Below are 20963 nucleotides of genomic sequence, written 5' to 3' on the forward strand. Positions count from 1 at the left end.
AGTTCAGAGAGAACACTTAAAACGCAGCACAAGGTCTCAGCATGATCTAAGTGTCACATAACCTTTATCATGTGGTATGAAGTGTTCATTATAAAGACGTTAATCAGTGTCATAAGGCAAGAAAATCACTGACATGACATCTTATAACCATTTGTGATAAAGCTTGAGGACATGTGTACATTGTCGTTACGAGTAAAATAAAGAATTAGAGATGTCACCTCATGTCTCACAAAATAAATACAAAGACCTTGTCAAAAGAAATGTAACTTTTATTTTATCAATTATATCACTTATACTGTCAGTTTCGCAAATCATACATAGAAGCATATAATTAGTGGTGTAAAGTGCAAGAGACGATGTCTCATATAACATTTAAGTTTGTTAACGTAGTCTAGGCCAAGCATAGGTTGGGCACAAATTGCTCAAAGGAATGTTGCCTCAGTGAAAAATTGGTCATTGCTTGCTGCATGAGACAGACTATCTACGTGATGCAGTCAACCATTTTACTTTTCAAGTGATAAAAATATAATAAGACTACAAAATGACTTTAATAAAATATTTATTTACCCTTTGGCTCACAAAATGACTGTTTTTGAGCAGTTATAGACAGGAGCTGGGACACACACAGTCCAATTGGTCAACAGCTGCATAATACAGCCTGGAATGAAGTCCGGTCAAAATAACAGGAAACAGATCCTGTTTTTCACAACAACTAAGTCAGAGACTGGAGCGGTCACTTTTTCTTCCTCCCTTTAATTTTATTATTCAAAGTTTCCGCAACCAGTTTGACTCCTACTTCCTCTTGACGGTGCTCCTTGGACCACTCCTTCTGCAATTGCTTTAGGAGGTCGGGAGTCAGTAAGCCCTCCTGCACTAGGCGGGAGCCTAGGGACTTGTCCAGCTGTCCAGCCTCTACTCCACTGTCCTGGGCCTTGGGAGCTCCTCGAACCCTCCTTGGGGATACTGGGCTGGGCCCTGGCCTCCTCTGGCTGGAGAGGGGTTCTATCCCAGGGGTGGCGCTGGTCTCCGTTGCTCGGATAAGTCGTGTGATGTTGCGCACGCCCAACTGAATGATGCTGTCCAGCTCCTGCTGGATCTCCCGGACATGATTGGCATCCGGGAACATGTCCATGAAGCGATAGCTGGAGACAAAGTCCAAAAGAGTGTTATTAATATCTGATTGAGAATAATTGCAATAAAGACAATCAATGACCTCATTCGGCACATTGTGCTACTAAATTCTGTGATGACCTTTTGCACAACAAGAACACGTGGTCATTTTGATTGGTGAATGGTTTTGGTAAGGTAGAGTGGTGAGAGATGGGATCACCTGAGCCAGAGGTAGAGGTCTAGCACATCATGGACAGCCTCCAGGTGCACCAGGTCCTTGATGTTCTTGGGTGGGACCAAGGGCCAGCTGACGAGCCGACACACCCAATCAAAGGTCAGAGGCTCATCTCTGCTGAACTGTCTGGCAAACTGGAGACGGAGAGAGCGTCACCTCAGACACTCAGTGCCTCATCATCCAGACCCAAATACCATAGGATTACCTTTAGACTGTAGTCACCGTAATGTTTCACCCAACCCACAATAGATCTTATCAATACTGCTGCCGTAACAACACTGATGTCATGTTCCTTAAAGCACAACAACTAACAAAAGCTTATCAATGGTGCTATAGTTACTGTACGACCGGAAGACAGCTCATATCAGAGGCAAACTGGCAACATACTGATCATGCCAGAATATGGAGTGACTCATGCAAGGACGTGTGCTTCCCATGACAAATTCTATATTCCAAACGGTAGACCCATCACTGAATGACAGGAAAATTCAGAGGTTAGAGCCCGTATTCACAAAGCATCTCAGACGAGGAGGAGTGCTGATCTAGAGTCAGGTTCCCCCTGTCCATACAATCTTGTTAACGCTTTACACTCTTGGGAAATGGCCTGTAGGGCTACATTTGAAATGTTTCTTACAGAATAAATATGGAAAAGAATATGCATATACACGGCAGAAATAAAAAATTAACAGTTCGGAGATCATGGGGAAATTATTTTAAAAGTTTAGGACAACAGTTCACCTGACAATATTTAATCCTAACATTATAATGTTGATTTTGCCACACGTTATAATGAAATCTGAAAATATGCTGGACATGGAGTTACATAATAACAATATCCATGACAATTTTGGGGTAGGTGCAACATAAGACAAAATAATGACAAGAGTTTGAGTGTGATGTCTAACTGGTGTCTCCAAGTGGACACACCTCTCCAGACTGGGCACAGTTCATACGGAATTTAAATGTACTTTTATGGCTCAAGGAAAGAGCCTTCAACTATAAGGTGCTTTTTTGATCTCTCCTAGCTTTGCCAGGAACTGAAGCAAAAATATTTGTAGTTTGTTTGGAACACAGCCCTGCATCCCCACCTTTACACAATTACTGTTGTTGTTTAAGCAATCCAAAAGAAAGTCCATTATAAATAGCATGTTACTGTACATCCAATGCATTCCAATTTAGGGCACTTATCAGTGTCCAAATTTGCCATGTTCTACCTGTATACGGGTACGAGTGTAAAGGGTTGATAATGGCCTAAAAGGTGATACCGTATATGACCACTCCTACATTGAATGCGGGCCCAGACGTTTTAACCAGTGTTGCGAATGGAATGGGGATGATTCTGCTGTAAAGATGTCTCTGCTCCTACCTTCAGGAAGGAGGTGCACGCGAAGGGCTGCTTCTTGTTGATGGGCGCAGTGCAGAACACATATCGAGAGCGCAGATTGAGGGGAATGTGCTGGATCATGTCAGCCAGGAACTTGAAGTCATCAATGTTGCACACAAAGTACATACCATCAACTTGCGAGAGGCTCACAAATATATCCTGGGGATAGAAAGGAAAAGGGTTACTTTTAAATTAACACAAATAATTCTATACTAATCTGTGAATTTAACAGTAAATCTTCATTTTCATTAGAGTAATTTGTAGTGAAGTAAAGTTACTTACTATTAGATTGGACAAGGTGGCATCAGGTAAGTGGTAGGTAAACATTTCAATCTGCTCTGCTGTGGGGTGCAGCCCAGCTATCTAGGATTCGGAAAATTAACATAATGTCATACTTCATTGTCATTAAATTAAATAAAGGATATTAAATAGTCAGATATACCACACAGGAGATCAAAGGTCAGAAACGGTCCATATTCCTCACCTCGATGGCGTGGACGGTCCTGCTGAGTATCTCCTTGAGGATAGGCAGGTCGTCGCGGTGCATGGTGGTGACCTCGCCCTCTTTAAAGATGGAGCTGAAGCGTCCGGCCCGCCCGGCGATCTGGAGAGCCTGAGACGTGGAGATGGTGTTTAGCTCCTTCTCACCCTTCTCATTGATGTTGGGTTTCACCAAGGAGTTGAAGATGATTCTCTTGATACTCCTAATGTGGGAGGGGCATGGTAGACAGAGCTTATACAGCTGTAGGATCTTAAATTTGAGCCAGTGTGCTACAGCAGCAAAATAATCCTGCAGCAAGAGGAAACGTGAATTATTACGTGGACTATAATTAATGGACATTTTTGTAGGGGTTGATAGATTTTTTTGGTAAAGGAAAAATAAATGAAAATTCAAAGTAAAAATTACAAATGTCGTACATTTCAATTACAAGTTGTACATTTTGTGCATTGCAACAACTACAACGCTGCAGCAAACTGAAATCAACTAATCATGCAAGAAATGTTTTTTTTTTCTGTTTTAGTAGTTTTATGACAATGTGTAGAACAATGTACTTCAAACATAATATGGATTGTCAGAGGTCAATTAAAACAATAAGCTAACAAGATCAGCTTCAACGCTCAACTCACAGGTTTAGTCCCATCCCGATGGCATCCGTTGCAACCAGGATCTTACATGGGTCCTCTGGGTCATTGAACTTCTTTGCTTGAGATAGCTTGGCCCCTGTTTAGCGGACGATTGACAGTGCTTTAATGATACACACCTCAAGGATTGAGTGATGTCACGGCGGGAGTACATCAGCCATTTTGTTTTTCTGTCCAGCACCCGAACAAGTTGAATGTCCATATTTGACATTTTTCACTCCATTCTAAATCACTGTGCTCTGTGGACATATAAGAACAGAGGAAAGCCGTACCGGGTGGAAGGCTTCCGTAGATGACGGCACACTCCAGGCCTCGGCTCTCGATCTGCCTACTGATGGAGTAAATATCATTTTTGCTGAAGCAGACAACACAGTCGCCTGGTCTCAGGTTATCCAGAGACTCCACAGCACGGTCCAGAATTGAGCACGGACTGAGCCTCTTGTAGTTACGAACCTGCCAGTAGAATATGTCAACTGTAAGACACTTGGCTTTTTTGTGTTTTTTTTAAACACTAGAAGTCCGAGTTTTTATTTGATATTCAGCAGAATCATGTAAATGACAAGCAGGCCTCTACCCCAAATGACTGACAGTCTCATTAGAAGCCGAACACACTAATGTTCAGTAGACTGGCCAGACTCACCTCCACCTCTTCACCAGTTGTGTACATGAGCTCTGTGACAAAGTTAATCACAGCAGGCTCTCCGCACACATGGATCTCCTCAGCACACAAACCTATTCCCAGACAGAGAAAAACAAATAATCCATCCGTTATTACTGTGAAATTATAATTTTACCATATTGTTATTGACCTAGTAAATAGCTGGTAATTTCTATACAATAACAATACAGTGAAGTTACTGACCGAGAAGAGCCCTGGTCCAAGCCCATCCCCTCGATATGTCCCTAATCATCTGGATCTCATCAATTACCGCTACTTCATCTGGACAGAACACAGAGGACGACACGTTTCACATGTTAGTGAACACAGCAGGTGATAACCAATGTCAACAAATATCTAGCTCTAGCAGAACATGAACCCAATACTTACATGGAAGTGATAAAATAAACATATTTCATGTACATGAGGTTAAGTTGAGAGGTAAGATAAGACACTGACATGGAGTTGTGACACTGCACATCTCGATAGTACAGGCCACATGCTCAGCTTGTCCCCCCTCCATATCCACAAATGTTCTCTCTTCTCCTGTCACCAAATCACATGACACGCCCTGGGGAGAAAAACTTTGATTTAACGTCCTCCTTCGACATAGTGCTCTGAGAAGTAAATTAAACATTTTTGTTTCAAGGTATCAGCTACACAAAAAGCTTTCTTAATGTCTTCTCTATGGAGGTTTACTAGTGAAAGAGGGGTCATACTAACAGCAGTGTTGCTCTTTTCAAAGATCTCGTGGGCCAACAGCTTCAGCGGTCCACAGTAGACACCAGACTTGGCAGCCAGGTATCTCTGAATTGCATGATGGGTCTTTCCACTGTTGGTCGGACCAGCATGGAATATCACCTTCCTCTGGATGGCTCTAGCCTCAGGGTACCTGGGAAACATTCAGGTGCATGGCTGAAAGACACTTGTGTAGAGTATTGTGTGAACACAGCGCTGTATGTATAAATATCTTGACTGTTGGGCGAGTAACCGAAAGGTCACTGGTTCGACAAGGTGAAAAATCTGTCGATGTGCACTTGAACAAGGCACTTAACCCTAATTTGCCCTTGGGGCACCGCATTACTATGGCTGACCCTTTAATGGCTATGGCTACCTGGGGCGGCAGGGTAGCCTAGTGGTTAGAGCGTTGGACTAATAACCGAAAGGTTGCAAGTTCGAATCCCCGAGCTGACAAGGTACAGATCTGTCGTTCTGCCCCTGAACAGGCAGTTAACCCACTGTTCCTAGGCCGGCATTGAAAATAAGAATTTGTTCTTAACTGACTTGCCTAGTAAAATAAAGGTTAAAAAAAAAACACACACAAAACAACAACACATTTCACTGCACCTATCCCCGTGTATGTGACAATAAAACCACAACAACTATTGTAAAATGTGTTTAATGTTGAGATCACATGAAGATGAGGTGATACTTACCAATTAGCTGGTACACGCAGATCACTGATTTTTCGTAGATCCTCCATGCAGTCCAGCATGGGGAAAATCTGCTTTGCATGTCTCATGAAGTAAGGATAAAGGTCATCTATGTGGCCTGGTAAACACACTCATCAGTTGAGAGGGTGTGATGGGGTTGGAATTCAGTTCCAACTCACAGTTGCTTTCAATCACCTGATTCATTACGTCATAAGAAGAGTGTTGTACTCACCTGCTCCACAGCATATATCATTGAGGATGATATGAAGGTCTGCACTGAGTGTAGAGATTTCCAGCACATACTTCCGAAAACTGATGAAGACTTGGTGAAAGAGACGAGCTAACAACACAGAGATTAATGTTTTGGTATGCCCATGAGGCTTGGTTGGAAGAGTATGATCACTAAACATATATTTGATGAGGGTACCATATCAGTAGGCCAACTAGTTGAAAATGATTGTTGTTCTCACCATCGAGACCTTGATCCGCAGCAATTTTTTGCATCTCGTTCCTCTTGTAGAACTTATTCAGTATTTTTAGAAGTTCACCTGTTAGGAGAAACCACATAGTAATGACTGATAAAACAGTCATGTAGCAGGCCTCTTGAAGCTATAAACATTATAGGAAGAGAGTCCCAGCAAACAGCTTTTACAAAATATATATTGACAGGGAATGTGACCAAACGTTCACAAGTCTCAGACTCATAGCGAGCTGTGACTGAGACATGGCTATACGACTCCATGTCTCAGGGCCATGGCTGCCCCGGAATACCGTTACTCTTCGCCAAAGAACTTTACATAGTCTGCTTAAAGGCGAATTGGTTCTGGAAGCCACACAAATATTGCATCCAAACATGAAACCATTCTCAATTGCAGCACGGTTCTAGAAACAATCCCTCTACTTTCATATCACATTGTTACAGGTTTTGGTTTTCCATTTAGATATCGAGGTTGGACGTTACCAAGTTGGGTGCACCGATTGGTGGCACCTCGTTAGTCAGTATGTGTTACACCTGTGCTGACTTGTCATCATCCTCTGTCAGTCAGAAGGCGTTTCACTTTTGCTGGCACTGAGGATATTTAAGAGCACCTGGTTCAGTGCTCCAGTTAGCTTGAGCGATTTGGAGGGTTAACACCTTTAGTTGACCCTCCCTATTATATATTTTTTAAGGATATCTTTATCAGATCTTCATTAAGAGTGTGGAGCCGGTGCTAGATATAGGTTGGGAAACATACCTCAATGCAGGGATGGGATATACCACTGAACTCGAAATTGTACCTTTATCCACAATGCTCCATCAAGAAGATTGAAGTACTGCTAGTTTTCCTGGACAACTGCCCTTTTCATCCTCATACTAGTTTGCAGCAACCATTATGGAATGGCACGTTGCATTGAACAAAGGGGTTGGTTGGCTGACACGGCCATTCCAAAATGCCCCGGTGGCTACTGCTAGCTAGCATGAGGGCAAAAAGGGTTGTTTCTGGGAAACTACCAGTATTTCAATCTTCTTGATCATAGTGTGGATAAAGGTACAATGGCCTATTCCATCTCTGCATTGAGGTACGTTTTCCCACCCATATCTCGTGCCAGCTCCATGGTGTCTTCATGTAAACGTGATTGCCTTGTGACCTCAGTGCAGCTTATTGTAAACAAGCATAATGGTACATGACCTTCCAAAATTGTGTATAACCCTGGAAGACAGACCGGGGGTGCTGTATTGAAGCCACCTCGCAGCCATCTTGGCACTAAATTACAAAAATGTCAATTTCAGCTATACTAACAGCTCATCTGTCAAATTGGTACTCAACATTAACATAACGCAACCATATAGATGTTAAAAATACAGTACTTCTGTCCAAAGGTTGCGTGAGTTCAGCTCCCACAGCCCAACCATCGTCGACATCACTCTTGATGTTGAGAGGCACAAATAGTGAGGTGTCTGGTGATGGTGACGAACTGTTCGAATAAACACCACGTCTGGAGGTCAGAGGACCAGACCAGGGGTCTTTCAATAACGTTGTAGCTCCAAAGTTTCCACAACGACTGTCCACCAGAGCGTTTTTGTTTCGTACAGATATGGCGCATATTCTGTGCTGTACTCTTGAGAACAACAGCATACAGCGGTTTACTGACATTCTTGGTTGCTAGATACAGTCCGCGATTATGTTGCCTTGTCTGGTGTGTGTCAATTAACACTTTTCAATGTCCCATTTTATGCAATGTCTCATAATCTTTTGCTAGTACGTTTTTGCACAGTATTGTAGCAGAGGACTGTCTACATGGGCTTCATTCTGTGATACAACGTGCAGGAGGACCCTTGTTTGCGTTGGTGTCCAAAAATATGCCTGTAAAAATATATATCATAGTAATTCAGGAAAGGCGTTGATTTAATTAGAAAACATATAATTGTTTCTATAAAATACCGTGATTATACGTTCAAATGATATATGTACTATATGAGCACACATCTACTGATAATACTCTGGCATGTCTGTGGTGCCTACATTTCACAAATCAAAAGGTCCTTGAAAAGGTCAAAGCTGGATCAAAGGTTAAAGTGCGCATCGCTAAAAACAAATGTTAGTTATAAATGATGATCGCGTTTGGGGAGGTGCTGCCTTCATATTCATACCTGAACACAATTCATGGAAATAAAGCACAAAAAAACAAATTTCTGGGATTCAGCGTGATATAAGAGGTGTAAGCGTGAGTTTGCGTGATCGATGTCAATTGCATGTGTCTCATGGTGAATGCGTGAGAGTTAGCAGCTCTAGTTATACACAAATGCAAACGTTAACTTCATGTACGAAATTAAAATGCCTACTATAACTCAGCATTTGAGTGAGATCAATGGACCACAATATTCTTGTGATAGGTAACATTTTAATGCATATAACCAGGTAAAATCCAAATGTGCAAATCCCTGTAGGTCCCTAGGACCAGGATTGAAAACTCAAATATACTGAACATAAATATAAACGCAACGTGCATCAATTTCAGTTCATATAAGGAAACCAGTCAATTGAAATAAATTCATTAGGCCCTAATATATGAATTTCACATTACTGGAAATATAGATATTGTTCTGTTTGTGAAAGGTAACTTAAAGTATCTGTCAGTATCTGGTGTGACCATTTGCAGCACAACACATCTCCTTCACCTAGAGTTGATCAGGTTGTTGATTGTGGCCTGTGCAATGTTGTCCCAATCCTCTTCAATGGCTGTGCGAAATTGCTGGATATTGACGGGAACTGGAATACGCTGTCATGCACGTCAATCCAGAACATCCCATACATGTTCAATGGGTGTCATGTCTGGTGAGTATGCAGACCATTGAAATTTAAAGGTAAATCGAACACAGCCTCAAAAGCTAGCTAATGAGGTGACGCATGCAGGATACTTAAGGCTGATGAGTAAGTGTCACACATCTCAATATTTTCAGCTTCCTGGAACTGTGTAAAGATCCTTGCGACATGGGGCTGAGCATTATGATTCTGAAACATGAGGTGATGGCGGCAGATGAATGATACGACAATGGGCCTCAGTCACGGTATCTCTGTACATTCAAATTGCCATCGATAAAATGCAATTCTGTTTGTTGTCCGTAGCTTATAGGTGCCCCTAACATAACCCCACTGTCCCCATGAGGCACTATGTTCACAACGTTGACACAGGCAAACTTCTCCCCAACACAACTCAATTTCCGGCAACAGCTCTGGTGGTAATTACTGCAGTCAGCATGCCAATTGCACACTCACTCAAAACATCTGTGGCATTGTGTTGTGTGACAAAACTGCACATGGCCTTTTGTCCCCAGCACAAGGTGCACCTGTGTAATGATCATGCCGTTTAATCAGCTTCTTGATATGCCACACTTGTCAGGTGGATGGATTATCTTGTCAAAGGAGAAATGCTCACTAACAGGGATGTAAACAAATTTGTGCTCAACATGAGAGAAATAAGCTTTTTGTGCATATTGGACAATTTCGGGGATCTTTTATTTCAGCTCATGAAACATGGGACTAACACTTTACATGTTGCATTTATATTGTTATTCAGTGCATAAGTAATCAAAACGTATTAAAGACATCACTCCAATACATACAAGTCTAAATTCGCATTTCCTTTGAGTCGATGACGGATGGATATATACAAATGTTCAACGTCCACACAAGTCTTACATTGGACCCAGTATAAAAATGAACATGCAGTGGTGGGTCAGGGCAGTATTTGGCATAAGTTTCTTCATGACCTTACAGGCACTTAAAAAATATATTGCCTGTATAGTATTCAGATGTAGCACAGCCCCATCTGAGCTTAAATATTTAACCTTAGAGAAATTATGTAAAGTGATATTTCCCTAAATCTAGTCCCCAAAAAATTAAGTACCCATTAAACAGCATTTTGTGTCACCTCAATCCAATGCCACTAGCAAAAGCATTTATTGATATAATATATTTTAAGAAAGAAAGCACAAATTACAAGAAAAAGTGAAGTGAAAAAAAGAATCAAACTACTGGTTGTAGCTACACTAAAAGACTTAGGAGTTAGAAATCTTTTACATCTTAAGGTGAATTATAAACAAGGTACTATTTGAGCTCAAATAATGCCTATTGTCTTACAGCTTGACCTTAGAGATTGACCCGACTGCCAGCATTGACATGATACTAACCCATCACATTCAATTTGACCTGCTTACATGCACTGGAACATCCTTTGAAATATCTAGAAGTGAATGATTGTATGTCAGTGTTGAGCCAAACCAAGTGGCTCTTTTACAGAGTGGGTAGGTCCCCCAAAAATGTGATGGTAGCTCCCATTCCAGTGCTATTTATTTGTCAAAGAGACGAGTCCATACAGTACGCTAACAGAGTAGACCCAGCACAGTCAGATGCACCAGTAGGTCACTGTCACATTGCAGAAGGTAGATGTATTAAATGGCTGACTCTTTATTTTCTCCTTGCGTGTCAAGTTGCGCCCCCTCTCTCTTCTCATTTGCTTTAAGCTATAATCAGAAGCATTCTCAGCATTTTTCCGTTTCACTCCGATGGCTTTCACATTTCGGGTTGCTGCTCAGCAGTAAGCGTCGGCCGTGGCTCCGGCGACTCGTAGCGTTGGAAGTTCCGCTTCCTTATTTTCTCAGGAGCTTTCCTCCAGAGAACGACCTCCTTGTAATAGAGAAGAATTACATCAACACTAGTCACAGTGATCCTCTCATAGGTTATTGTAAATGTGCATACTGAGATGAGACGATCGCTTTCAATAATACTATAGGCCTACTTCCTCGTTTTGAGTTCAAAATACTGTAATATTAAACTTCTGTAATATTTTGTTGCCACAGATATACACTACATGACCAAAAGTATGTGGACACCATCGAACATCTCATTCCAAAATCATATGCATTAATATGGAGTTGGTCCCCCTTTGCTGCTACAACAGCCTCCACTCTTCTGGGAAGGTTTTCCACTAGATGTTGAAAGATTGCTGCGTGGACTTACATTCAACCACAAGAACATTAGTGAGGTCGGCACTGATGTTAGGCGATTAGGCCTGGCTCACAGTCCGCGTTCCAATTCATCCCAAAGGTGTTTTATGGGGTTGAGGTCAGGGCTCTGTGCAGGCCAGTAAAGGTCTTCCACGCCAATCTGGACAAGCCATTTCTGTATGGACCTCGCTAGGTGCACGGGGGCATTGTCATGCTGAAACAGGAAAGGTCCTTCCCCAAACTGTTGCCACAAAGTTGGAAGCACAGAATTGTATGCTGTAGCGTTAACATTTCCATTCACTGGAACTAAGGGGCCTAGCCCGAACCATGAAACACAACCCCAAACCATTATTCCTCATCCACCAAACTTTACAGTTGGCACTATGCATTGGGGCAGGTTGCATTCTCCTGGAATCCGCGAAATCCAGATTAGTTTGTTGGACTGCCAGATGGCAAAGAGTGATTAATGGCGGTGAGCTTTACACCACTCCAAATAAAGAAAAACCCCTTGAATGAGTAGGTGTGTCCAAACTTTTGATTGGTACTGTATATGGTGTATCTACAGTCTTGGAACAATAACAACAGACCGGTAAATAGAGGTTGGCTTTGATGTTCTGTACCTGCTGTTTAAAGTATCTCCTGTCCTCCTCATCCACCAGCACCAGGTTGAGGAAGTACCGCACAGAGAACTTCTTGTTGACGTCCCTCATGGTGGCTGTCAGGTCGTAGCCAGCCAAAAACAGACGGATGGGAATGGACTCTCCTAAGAGCGAAAGAACAGGCATGAAGAGGATTGTGAAACAAGTTCCATGGCAAGAAGAGACAGATGTACACTACAAGTCCTGAAAACATTAAACTGCTTTGGTGGGGCGGAATAACAAAATAAAATAGATATTGAAATAAAAATCATAATATTGGGACAAATCAACACCATATTGTGCATACCTTTCACAGGGGCGCCATCCATTATGTCATACTTGGCAACAGTGTCCGTCTCTGTAGTTGTGCTAGGCCCTGCGAAGGAATATCACATCACCAAATACATACATTTCACACTGTTCTTAAAGCAAACTCAGAGATTACAGGGAAGTTTTAGGTTTTCACAAAATTTGAAATCTGAAACATTCAATAATTTAAAATATAAATGTTATTTAAAAGAGTAACATCTTATGCCGTTTTAAGTGAACTTTCTCTTTAAGTAAACCTCATCTCACCTATTCCAGTCATCTCCTTCTTTATCAACTGAAGTTCCATGTGCTGGATTTTGATTCTCACCAGAAGGAAATAGATTTTACCCACAATGACATCTTTCAAGTGGTATCTGGGAAGACAGTTGAGGTCAGGTCAAGTTATACATTTATAATAATGTATATATAAATTCTAATCATTTATTTAATTTATGACTTCTAAATTCTGAATCTGAAACCGATTTTGACATGTATTTGCTACTGTGCTATGGTTTGTATGCATGAATGTTATATTTATATATATATCTTACTTGGACTTGTTGTATTCAAACTCTATGTGTAGACAGTCTTCAATGCCAACTTCCATTTTAATGGAATTATTCACATCAGGGTAAGTAGCCAGCTGATGGACAATGAGCTCATACTCTTTCACCAGATCAGACAGTCTCCTCATTACTGTCACTTTGAGGAAATATCTACAGGAAATAACAAAAGGAGAGTTATGGATGGTTTACAACAATGCAAATTACATTAAACCGACACACTGCTTATATTCATAAGGTGGATGCAGCAATGACAACAAGAAGCCATCTGATGTAGTTTCACTGATCCTCTCAAGCTGTGCCAATAGAAAAGGATGATGCAGAGGACATCTGGTTATGACAGAGTTGTGCGCTAACCTCAGCCGGACATTGGTTCCAACGTAAGATTCATAGGGCTTCTCCACCTGCGTGAACTCAAAGTCGTAGCTTCGGTTCTGGGTCAACTCCCCTGGCAGGGCAAGCTCCTTCACCAGGTTAACAAACTCATGTGTGTTGCTTTTATCACTGAAGAGCTCTGAAAGAAATACACCACAAGTTTAAACACCTCTGTTGGGTTCATCACATCATCACAAACAGGAACCTCACATTTCCAATAAGCACATCCGTTGTAACAAGGGAAACATTTATTTTAACAAAAGTATAAATAGAGTCCTAAATCTATTAACCTCGATTGTCCTGTATTAGATTTTAACTTTTGTCCTATGATCAGACATTCAGATATTAATATTGTATTTGTAGGCTTCCCCAAACTTCCTCAGTCAGTTTGACAACATTGAAACAACACTTAGTAATGGTTGAGGATTCCTCACAGAAACACTTTGCCACCAGACCAGAGTGTGTGCTGTGGAGTGTGGACAACTGCGGTTTTCACATGACAAGCACATGCTTTGCTAAGCGGTTTAGCATAAATGAGACTGATAGCACACTTGGTTTGTGAACCAATGAACAATGCATGGTTGTGTGTTTGAGGTGGGCGCTGCTGTTAGGTTACAATGTCAAAATATAAATGTACACAAACTCACCAATCTGCCCAACAAACTCAATTCGAATCCCCTGGTGTTCTAGTCTCTTGCCCGTCTGCCTCACATTGAGATTCACCTTACAAGAAAACACAAACAAGTTATGGGGTATTGGCATAGGACACAGTAGGTATGTTTCCATTAGCTTGTCAACATTCAGAAAGTTTGCATTGAAAAAAATAGATGTGACAATTGCCTGCTAAGGTGCGTTTCCATTTAACTATCCAGACGATAAAAACACATGGACGTAATGACATCACACCTAAAGAAAACCTACAGTGTTGAATAAAAATGAAGTGTTTCCATTAGCCATTTACGCAAATAACCTAATAAATTGGCGACACCCTGTAGCCAATGCCCTCCCACCTATCTGTTCCATGTCTCAAGTAGCCCCGGGAAAACCAGCATGGATAGAATGAAATAATTGGCAAATATTTGCCATATTCTAATAATTCTCGTGTCAACATATCACCACGGCCCGTGCCATGTTGAAACTTCAACTGTAATAATTATTGGACGGTGAAACTTGCCAACCAACCAGAAAAGCAACGCGAAGCAATTCAGGCATTACTGAAAGTCAGGACAATCACTGTCCTGCAAAACAACATTACTTTTCTAGTTGAACATTTTTATTTGAAAGTAGTAGGCATTTAGAATGAAATGTGGGATGGCACTTTAGAGTTACATGATGAGGTCACGTGCCCCGCGTACCTTCAAAATTATTTATTGCAATAAAGAAATGTCATGTCAAGTGTGTGTATGTGCGCAACACTCACCTTCCCAGAGACAGATTCTCCATCATAAAAAAGATAGTTCTTCTCCACTTTTCCATCCTCTGTTTTGAGTTCTGCGGTCTTCCTAGTCTCTGCATCATTGAGTAGGACATCAATTTCACACACAGGACCAAATAAACCACCCAGGAAACTCTGAAACACAGGAAGACTTAATAAGTATACAATCATCTCAAAAGGCACATTCAATCGTATAACGTTACACAGGCACAGAATCGGCTAACCTGACAGCTGACGTTAACACAGTCAACATTTCTAGTAGTTTTGATTGGACTGAGCGCTCCGCGTACCCTCGATAAAGATGGAGGATTGTTCATGCATTGTGTGCAAACTGATGGTTTTTCCGAGCTGACGATTGTATACCAGCCATGTCCAACTCTGATTATGAGATGGAGTTACGTCAGGATGGGCCACTTAGCAAAGCCGGGAGAAGAGGAATGCAGGGAAAGAGATACGGAAAGGTGGATTTCGAGGGAGGAATGGGGGAAGAAAATTAGAAGGAAGAAGTAGGTTGAATAGAATGAAGCAGAGGTTGAGTGTGAATCTGTTGAACGTTGGCGGAAAAGAGGGAGATGGTGTATCGAAGAAGATTGGGGTCAAGTAAACAGAGTGAACTGTGACCCCAGAGTTCTGGAGGTGAAATGGAAGTGAATGAGGGAGATTTAAGTTAGGTGGAAGGTGTGGTGAGGAGTGCAGAGCCCGAGCCTTACATCGATGGGCATGGTTATGATGAAGATGAGTTTGGTCCACCTGGAGCCAGGCCTTTTGACTGATTCACTACATGGAACAGATAGTTCCACACAAAAAAATGTGTGGTATCAGGTTAGGCAGAATATATGTTGGTTGCTGTTGAGTCGTTGAAGGTAACCCGAAGAGGTGATGTTTGCTTGTGTTCCCACCCAGCGGGAGTGAGTACTCTGTGCGACGTCGCACAAAACGCCCGCCATTTGGTGTGACGCAGACCCGGTGGGGAACGTGGTGAAGGAGGTAACACAGTCTGTTCTTCTTGAGATTTGTATCAGCAGGGCATGGGACAGAGGGACGTGTAGTTCCGTGCCCATGATCCCTGTGCATACACTGAATAAAAATAAATGCAAGAATTTCAAAGATACAGTTCATATAAGGAAATTAGTCAATTGAAATAAATAAATGAGGCCCTAAATCTATGGATTTCACAACTAGGAATACAGATATACCTTTTAAAAAAGCATCTCGTGTGACTAACATTTGCCTCATGCAGCGCAACACATTTCCTTCGCGTAGAGTTGATCAGGCTTTTGATTGTGGCTTGGGGAATGTTGTCCCACACCTATTCAATGGCTGTGCAAAGGTACTGGATATTGAAGGGAACTGGAACACACAGTCATAAACGTCAATCTAGAGCATCCCAAAATGCTCAATGGGTGCAGTGCATTCAGAAAGTATTCAGTCCTCTTGACTTTTTTTTCCACCTTTTGTTACAATACAGCCTTATTCTGAAATTGTTTTCTCGCTCGTCAATCTACACACAATGACAAAGCAAAACAGGTTTTTAGAAATGTTAGTACATTTATTAATAATACAAATTTAGAAACAATACATTTACATAAGTATTCAGACCCTTTATTCAGTACTTTGTTGAAGCACCTTTGGCACCAATTGGGTATTCTTGGGTAGCACGCTAAAACCTTGTATTTGGGGAGTTACTCCCTTTCATCTCTGCAGAGCCTCAAGCTCTGTCAGGTTGGATGGGGAGTGTCGCTGCACAGCTATTTTCAGGTCTCTCTCCAGAGATGTTCAATTGGGTTCAAGTCCGGGCTCTTGCTGGGTGACTGAAGGTCATTCAGCGACTTGTCCCAAGGCCACTCCTGCTTTGTCTTGGCTTTGTGTTTAGGGTTGTTGTCCTGTTCGAAGGTGAACCAGTCTGATGTCCTGTGCGCTCTGTAGCAGGTTTCATCAATGATCTTCTCTGTACTTTGCTCTGTTCATCTTTCCCTCGATCATGACTAGTCTCCCAGCCCCTGCCGCTGAAAAAAAATCCCCACAGCATGACCACCATGCTTCACCGTAGGGATGGTGCCAGGTTTCTTCCAGACGTGACGCTTGGCATTCAGGCCAAAGAGTTCAATCTTGGTTTCATCAGACCAGAGAATCAGAGCCTGATTGGTGGAGTGCTGCAGAGATCGTTGTCCTTCTGGAAAATTCTCCCATCTCCACAGAGGAACCCTGAAGCTTTGTCAGAGTGACCACCGGGTTCTTGGTCACCTCCCTGACCATGGCCCTTCTCCCCCGATTGCTCAGTTTGGCCATGCGGCCAGCTCTAGCTGGAGTCGAAGTGGTTCCAAACTTCTTCCATTTAAGAATGGAGGAGGCCACTGTATTCTTGGGGACCTTCAATTTTTTGGTACCCTTCCCCAGATTTATGCCTCGACACAATCCTGTCTCTGAGCTCTACGGACAATTCCTTTGACCTCATGGCTTGGTTTTTGCTCTGACATGCACTGTCAAGTGTGGGACTTTATATAAACAGGTATGTGCCTTTCCAAATCATGTCTAATCAATTAAATTTACCACTGGTGGACTCCCATTTGTAGAAACATCTCAAGGATGATCAATGGAAACAGGATGCACCTGAGCTCAATTTCGAGTCTCATAGCAAAGGGTCTGAATACTTATGTAAATAAGGTATTTTCTAAAAACTTGTTTTCATTTTGTCATTATGGGGTAGTGTGTGTAGATTGAGGACATGTTTTTCTTTAATGTATTTTAGAATAAGGCTGTAACATAACAAAATCTGGTAAATGTCAAGGTGTCTGAATACATTTGCCGATTGCACTGCATGTCTGGTAGTGAGAATGCAGGCCATGGAAGAACTGGGACATTTTCAGCTTCCAGGAATTGTGTAAAGATCCTTGCGACATGGGGCGGTGTATTATCCTGCTGAAACATGTGATCTCTGTGTACTCAAATTGCAGACGATAAAATGGATGTGTTAGTTGTCCATAGCTTATGCCTTCCCATACCATAACCCCACCGCCACCATGGGGCACTCTGTTCACAGTTGACATCAGCAAACAGCTCGAAGACATGTACGCTGTGAAGACACTGGTAAATGTCTTCACTGACCGAGTCTGTAATACCAACATGTTTCAAGCAGACCACCATAGTCCCTGTGCCCAAGAAAGTGAAGGTAACCTGCCTTAATGACTACCACCCTGTGGCACTCACTTCGGTAGCCATGAAGTGCTTTGAAAGGCTGGTCATGGCTCATCAACACCATCATCCCGGAAAACCTAGATCCACTACAATTCGCATACCGCCCAAACAGATCCACAGCTGACGCAATCGCACTCCACACTGCCCTTTCCCACCTGGACAAAAGGAACATCTATGTGAACATGCTGTTCATTGACTACAGCTCAGCGTTCAACACCATAGTACCCATAAAGATCATCATTAAGCTAAGGTCTCTGGGACTAAACACCTCGATCTGCAACTGGATCCTGGACATCCTGACGGGCCACCCCCAGGTGGTAAGGGTAGGCAACAACACATTTGCCACGCTGATCCTCAACACGGGGGCCCTTCAGAGGTGTGTGCTTAGTCCCCTCCTGTACTCCCTGTTCACCCACGACTGTATGGTCAAACAACTCCAACACCATCATTAAGTCTGCCGACGACACAACAGTGGTATGGCCTGATCACCGACAACGATGAAACAGCCTATAGGGTGGAGGTCAGCGCACTGCCAGGACAACCACCTCTCCCTCAACATGAGCAAGACAAAGGAGATTATCGTGGACTACAGGAAAAGGAGGGCCAAACACGCCCCCATTCACATCGACAGGGCTGTAGTGGAGCGGATCGAGAGTTAAGTTCCTTGGTGTCCACATCACCAACAAAATTTAGAGGTTCAAGCAACACCAAGAAAGTCACACCAAAAGATCTGGCATGGGTCCCCAGATCCTCAAAGTTATACAGCTGCACCATTGAGAGCATCCTCACTGGTTGCATCACCGCCCGGTATGGCAACTGCTCGACATCCAACCGTAAGGCGCTACAGAAGGTAGTGCGTACAGCCTAGTACATCACTGGGGCCAAGAGGCTCCTTAACAGCTTCTACCCCCAAGCCAAAGAACTGCTGAACAATTAATCAAATGGCAAAACAGACTAATTGCATTGACACCCTTCCCCCATTGTTTTTATACTGCTGCTACTCGCTGTTTATTATCTATGCATAGTCATTTTACACCTAACCTGTATATAGCATCATTGTTTTCGTGTTACTTTTTTAAACTTTATTTTGTAAATATTTTCTTAAAACTGCATTGTTGGTTACGGGCTTGCTTGTAAGTAAGCATTTCACGGTAAGGTCTACACCTACACAGTAAGGTGTGTCTGCCATCTGCCTGGTACAGTTCAAACCTGGGATTCATCCGTTAGGAGCACACTTCACCAGCGTGCTAGTGGCCATCAAATGTGAGCATTTGCCTACTGGAGTCAGTTACGACGCCGAACTCCAGTCAGGTCCTGGTGAGGACAAGCATGCAGATGAGCTTCCCTGAGACGATTTCTGACAGTTTGTGCAAACCCAGTTTCTAACCATCCTGCAGATGAAAAGGCCAGATGTGGAGGTCCTGGGCTGGCGTGGTTACATGTGGTCTGCTGTTGTGAGGCCACTTGGACATACTGCCAAATTCTCTAAAACAACATTGGAGGCAGCTTATGGTAGAGAGATGAGCATTAAATTATCTGGCAACAGCTCTGGTGGACATTCTTGCAGTCAGCATGCCAATTGCATGCTCTCTCAAAACCTGAGAAAGAGAAGCACCTGAGTGTACTAGATTTGACTTCAGAAGAGTTGCAGGGTGTGCGAAGTGGTGGCGTCCCGTCCTCCCAAGCCATTGGCATAGTGCAGGACAATATGGGGTTAAATAGTGGAATAGGGTTTCAACTTGTGTAGAATTACAAAGTATATTGAGTTATACTCCAGTCTAGTTGGTGGCGGTAATGCAACCGCAATTAAACCTCATCGACAAATAAAATTTCTCGTGACATCCAGTAATTTTGCGTAGCTTTCATCGATAATCACCACAAAGTGATCAATTATATAACTGCTACATTAGCAAATTGCCGCCAACTAAAACGTGTTAGTTATCTAGCTACAGCTGGAAGAACACAGTGGGCCTCCGACCCCTGTCTGTGTTGATACCGAACCTAACGTCGTTATGCTAGGCTAGCTATGCGTTAGCCAAGCTAGCTAACGAATTAGGGGGGGAAACGAAACAAATGGTCAGGATGACAATGACAGCTTTAGCACATCTCTTTATGTATGTGTTGCTACTTCTTTCATTTGAACTCACCATTTCAGCTGTTTAAACTGCTGTGACAGCTAGCTAGCCTCCGTGTTGCTAATTCCTGTGTCGATACACAAAACAGAGAAGCAGTATATCTGTGAATACAGAAGCAATGGCAACACATACATTTCAAAATAAAAGTCCAACGTCTAGCGATGTATTTTTTTTAGTCCACTGCTGCTGCAAATTTTCACATTCACTGTTTGCAGATGATTGAGTACTTTTCTGAAGGTTTTGGCAAAATCTCTATTGTCTACATTAACTTTCTTTAGAAGAGGCAGTTTATCGGTAATATCTTTTGACTTTGATATAGCAGCACGTTGTGTATCAAGACAGCGTTACTTGTGGTGCATTTATAAATTCACACTGGTTATCCACTCCAATTTCAGAGCACTCTCGTTTGAGTGTGCCTGAGCGCAGAATAACTGATGAATTTACTAACCCACAACAATCTTTTAATATGACCAGTGTCAGTAAACTTCGGCAACAAAACGCAATTAAATTATTGCCAGCAGCACAGTTAGTCACCAACAGTGGCGATTTTAGCATGTAAATCTCAGTGCCAGCAAAGCCACTACGCAATACAACACTAAACAATACATTAATTGCACAATAACGTTGACAAACGGTGTCCACAAACTGTTAGGACCAACATAAAGTTGTCCCAACAGCAGAGCTTTCTTTTCAGTGTGATGGAGTGAAACCTTACCCCCGCTACACCTGGCTATCAGCAGAGACTTGTCTGGCAGCAAAATGTGTAATTCAGCCTTATTTACTGCCTTCTTAAAAAACATAGCTGATATTGCTGAATTGCTTAAACTAATGTGGGTTCTACTGACAATTGAGATGTACACAT

The 20963-nt window shown here is 42.4% G+C and overlaps 2 protein-coding genes across 2 annotated transcripts; both read right to left on the reverse strand.

Annotated features, from left to right (window-relative positions):
- Positions 1 to 248: 248 nt before the first annotated feature.
- On the reverse strand, positions 249 to 8293 carry LOC135523437 (ATP-dependent RNA helicase SUPV3L1, mitochondrial-like). Its single transcript, XM_064950106.1, has 15 exons — positions 7813 to 8293; positions 6434 to 6511; positions 6196 to 6303; positions 5967 to 6081; positions 5254 to 5422; positions 4990 to 5101; positions 4735 to 4812; positions 4513 to 4604; positions 4145 to 4325; positions 3858 to 3951; positions 3214 to 3433; positions 3012 to 3092; positions 2712 to 2888; positions 1331 to 1479; positions 249 to 1142 (listed from the first exon to the last, which is right to left on the reverse strand). Exons 1-15 carry the CDS (start codon positions 8096 to 8098, stop codon positions 734 to 736), a joined length of 2349 nt encoding a protein of 782 aa, XP_064806178.1. The 5' UTR covers positions 8099 to 8293; the 3' UTR covers positions 249 to 733.
- A 1646-nt stretch (positions 8294 to 9939) lies between these two features.
- Positions 9940 to 20204, reverse strand: LOC135523438 (vacuolar protein sorting-associated protein 26A-like). Its single transcript, XM_064950107.1, has 9 exons — positions 20114 to 20204; positions 14757 to 14906; positions 13984 to 14059; positions 13319 to 13475; positions 12950 to 13114; positions 12666 to 12772; positions 12397 to 12465; positions 12072 to 12214; positions 9940 to 11131 (listed from the first exon to the last, which is right to left on the reverse strand). The coding sequence occupies exons 1-9, from the start codon at positions 20114 to 20116 to the stop codon at positions 11018 to 11020; spliced, it is 984 nt and encodes a 327-aa protein (XP_064806179.1). The 5' UTR covers positions 20117 to 20204; the 3' UTR covers positions 9940 to 11017.
- Between the last annotated feature and the right edge of the window lie 759 nt (positions 20205 to 20963).

The sequence above is a fragment of the Oncorhynchus masou genome, chromosome 31 (assembly GCF_036934945.1).
Source record: "Oncorhynchus masou masou isolate Uvic2021 chromosome 31, UVic_Omas_1.1, whole genome shotgun sequence".
NCBI lineage: Eukaryota > Metazoa > Chordata > Actinopteri > Salmoniformes > Salmonidae > Oncorhynchus > Oncorhynchus masou.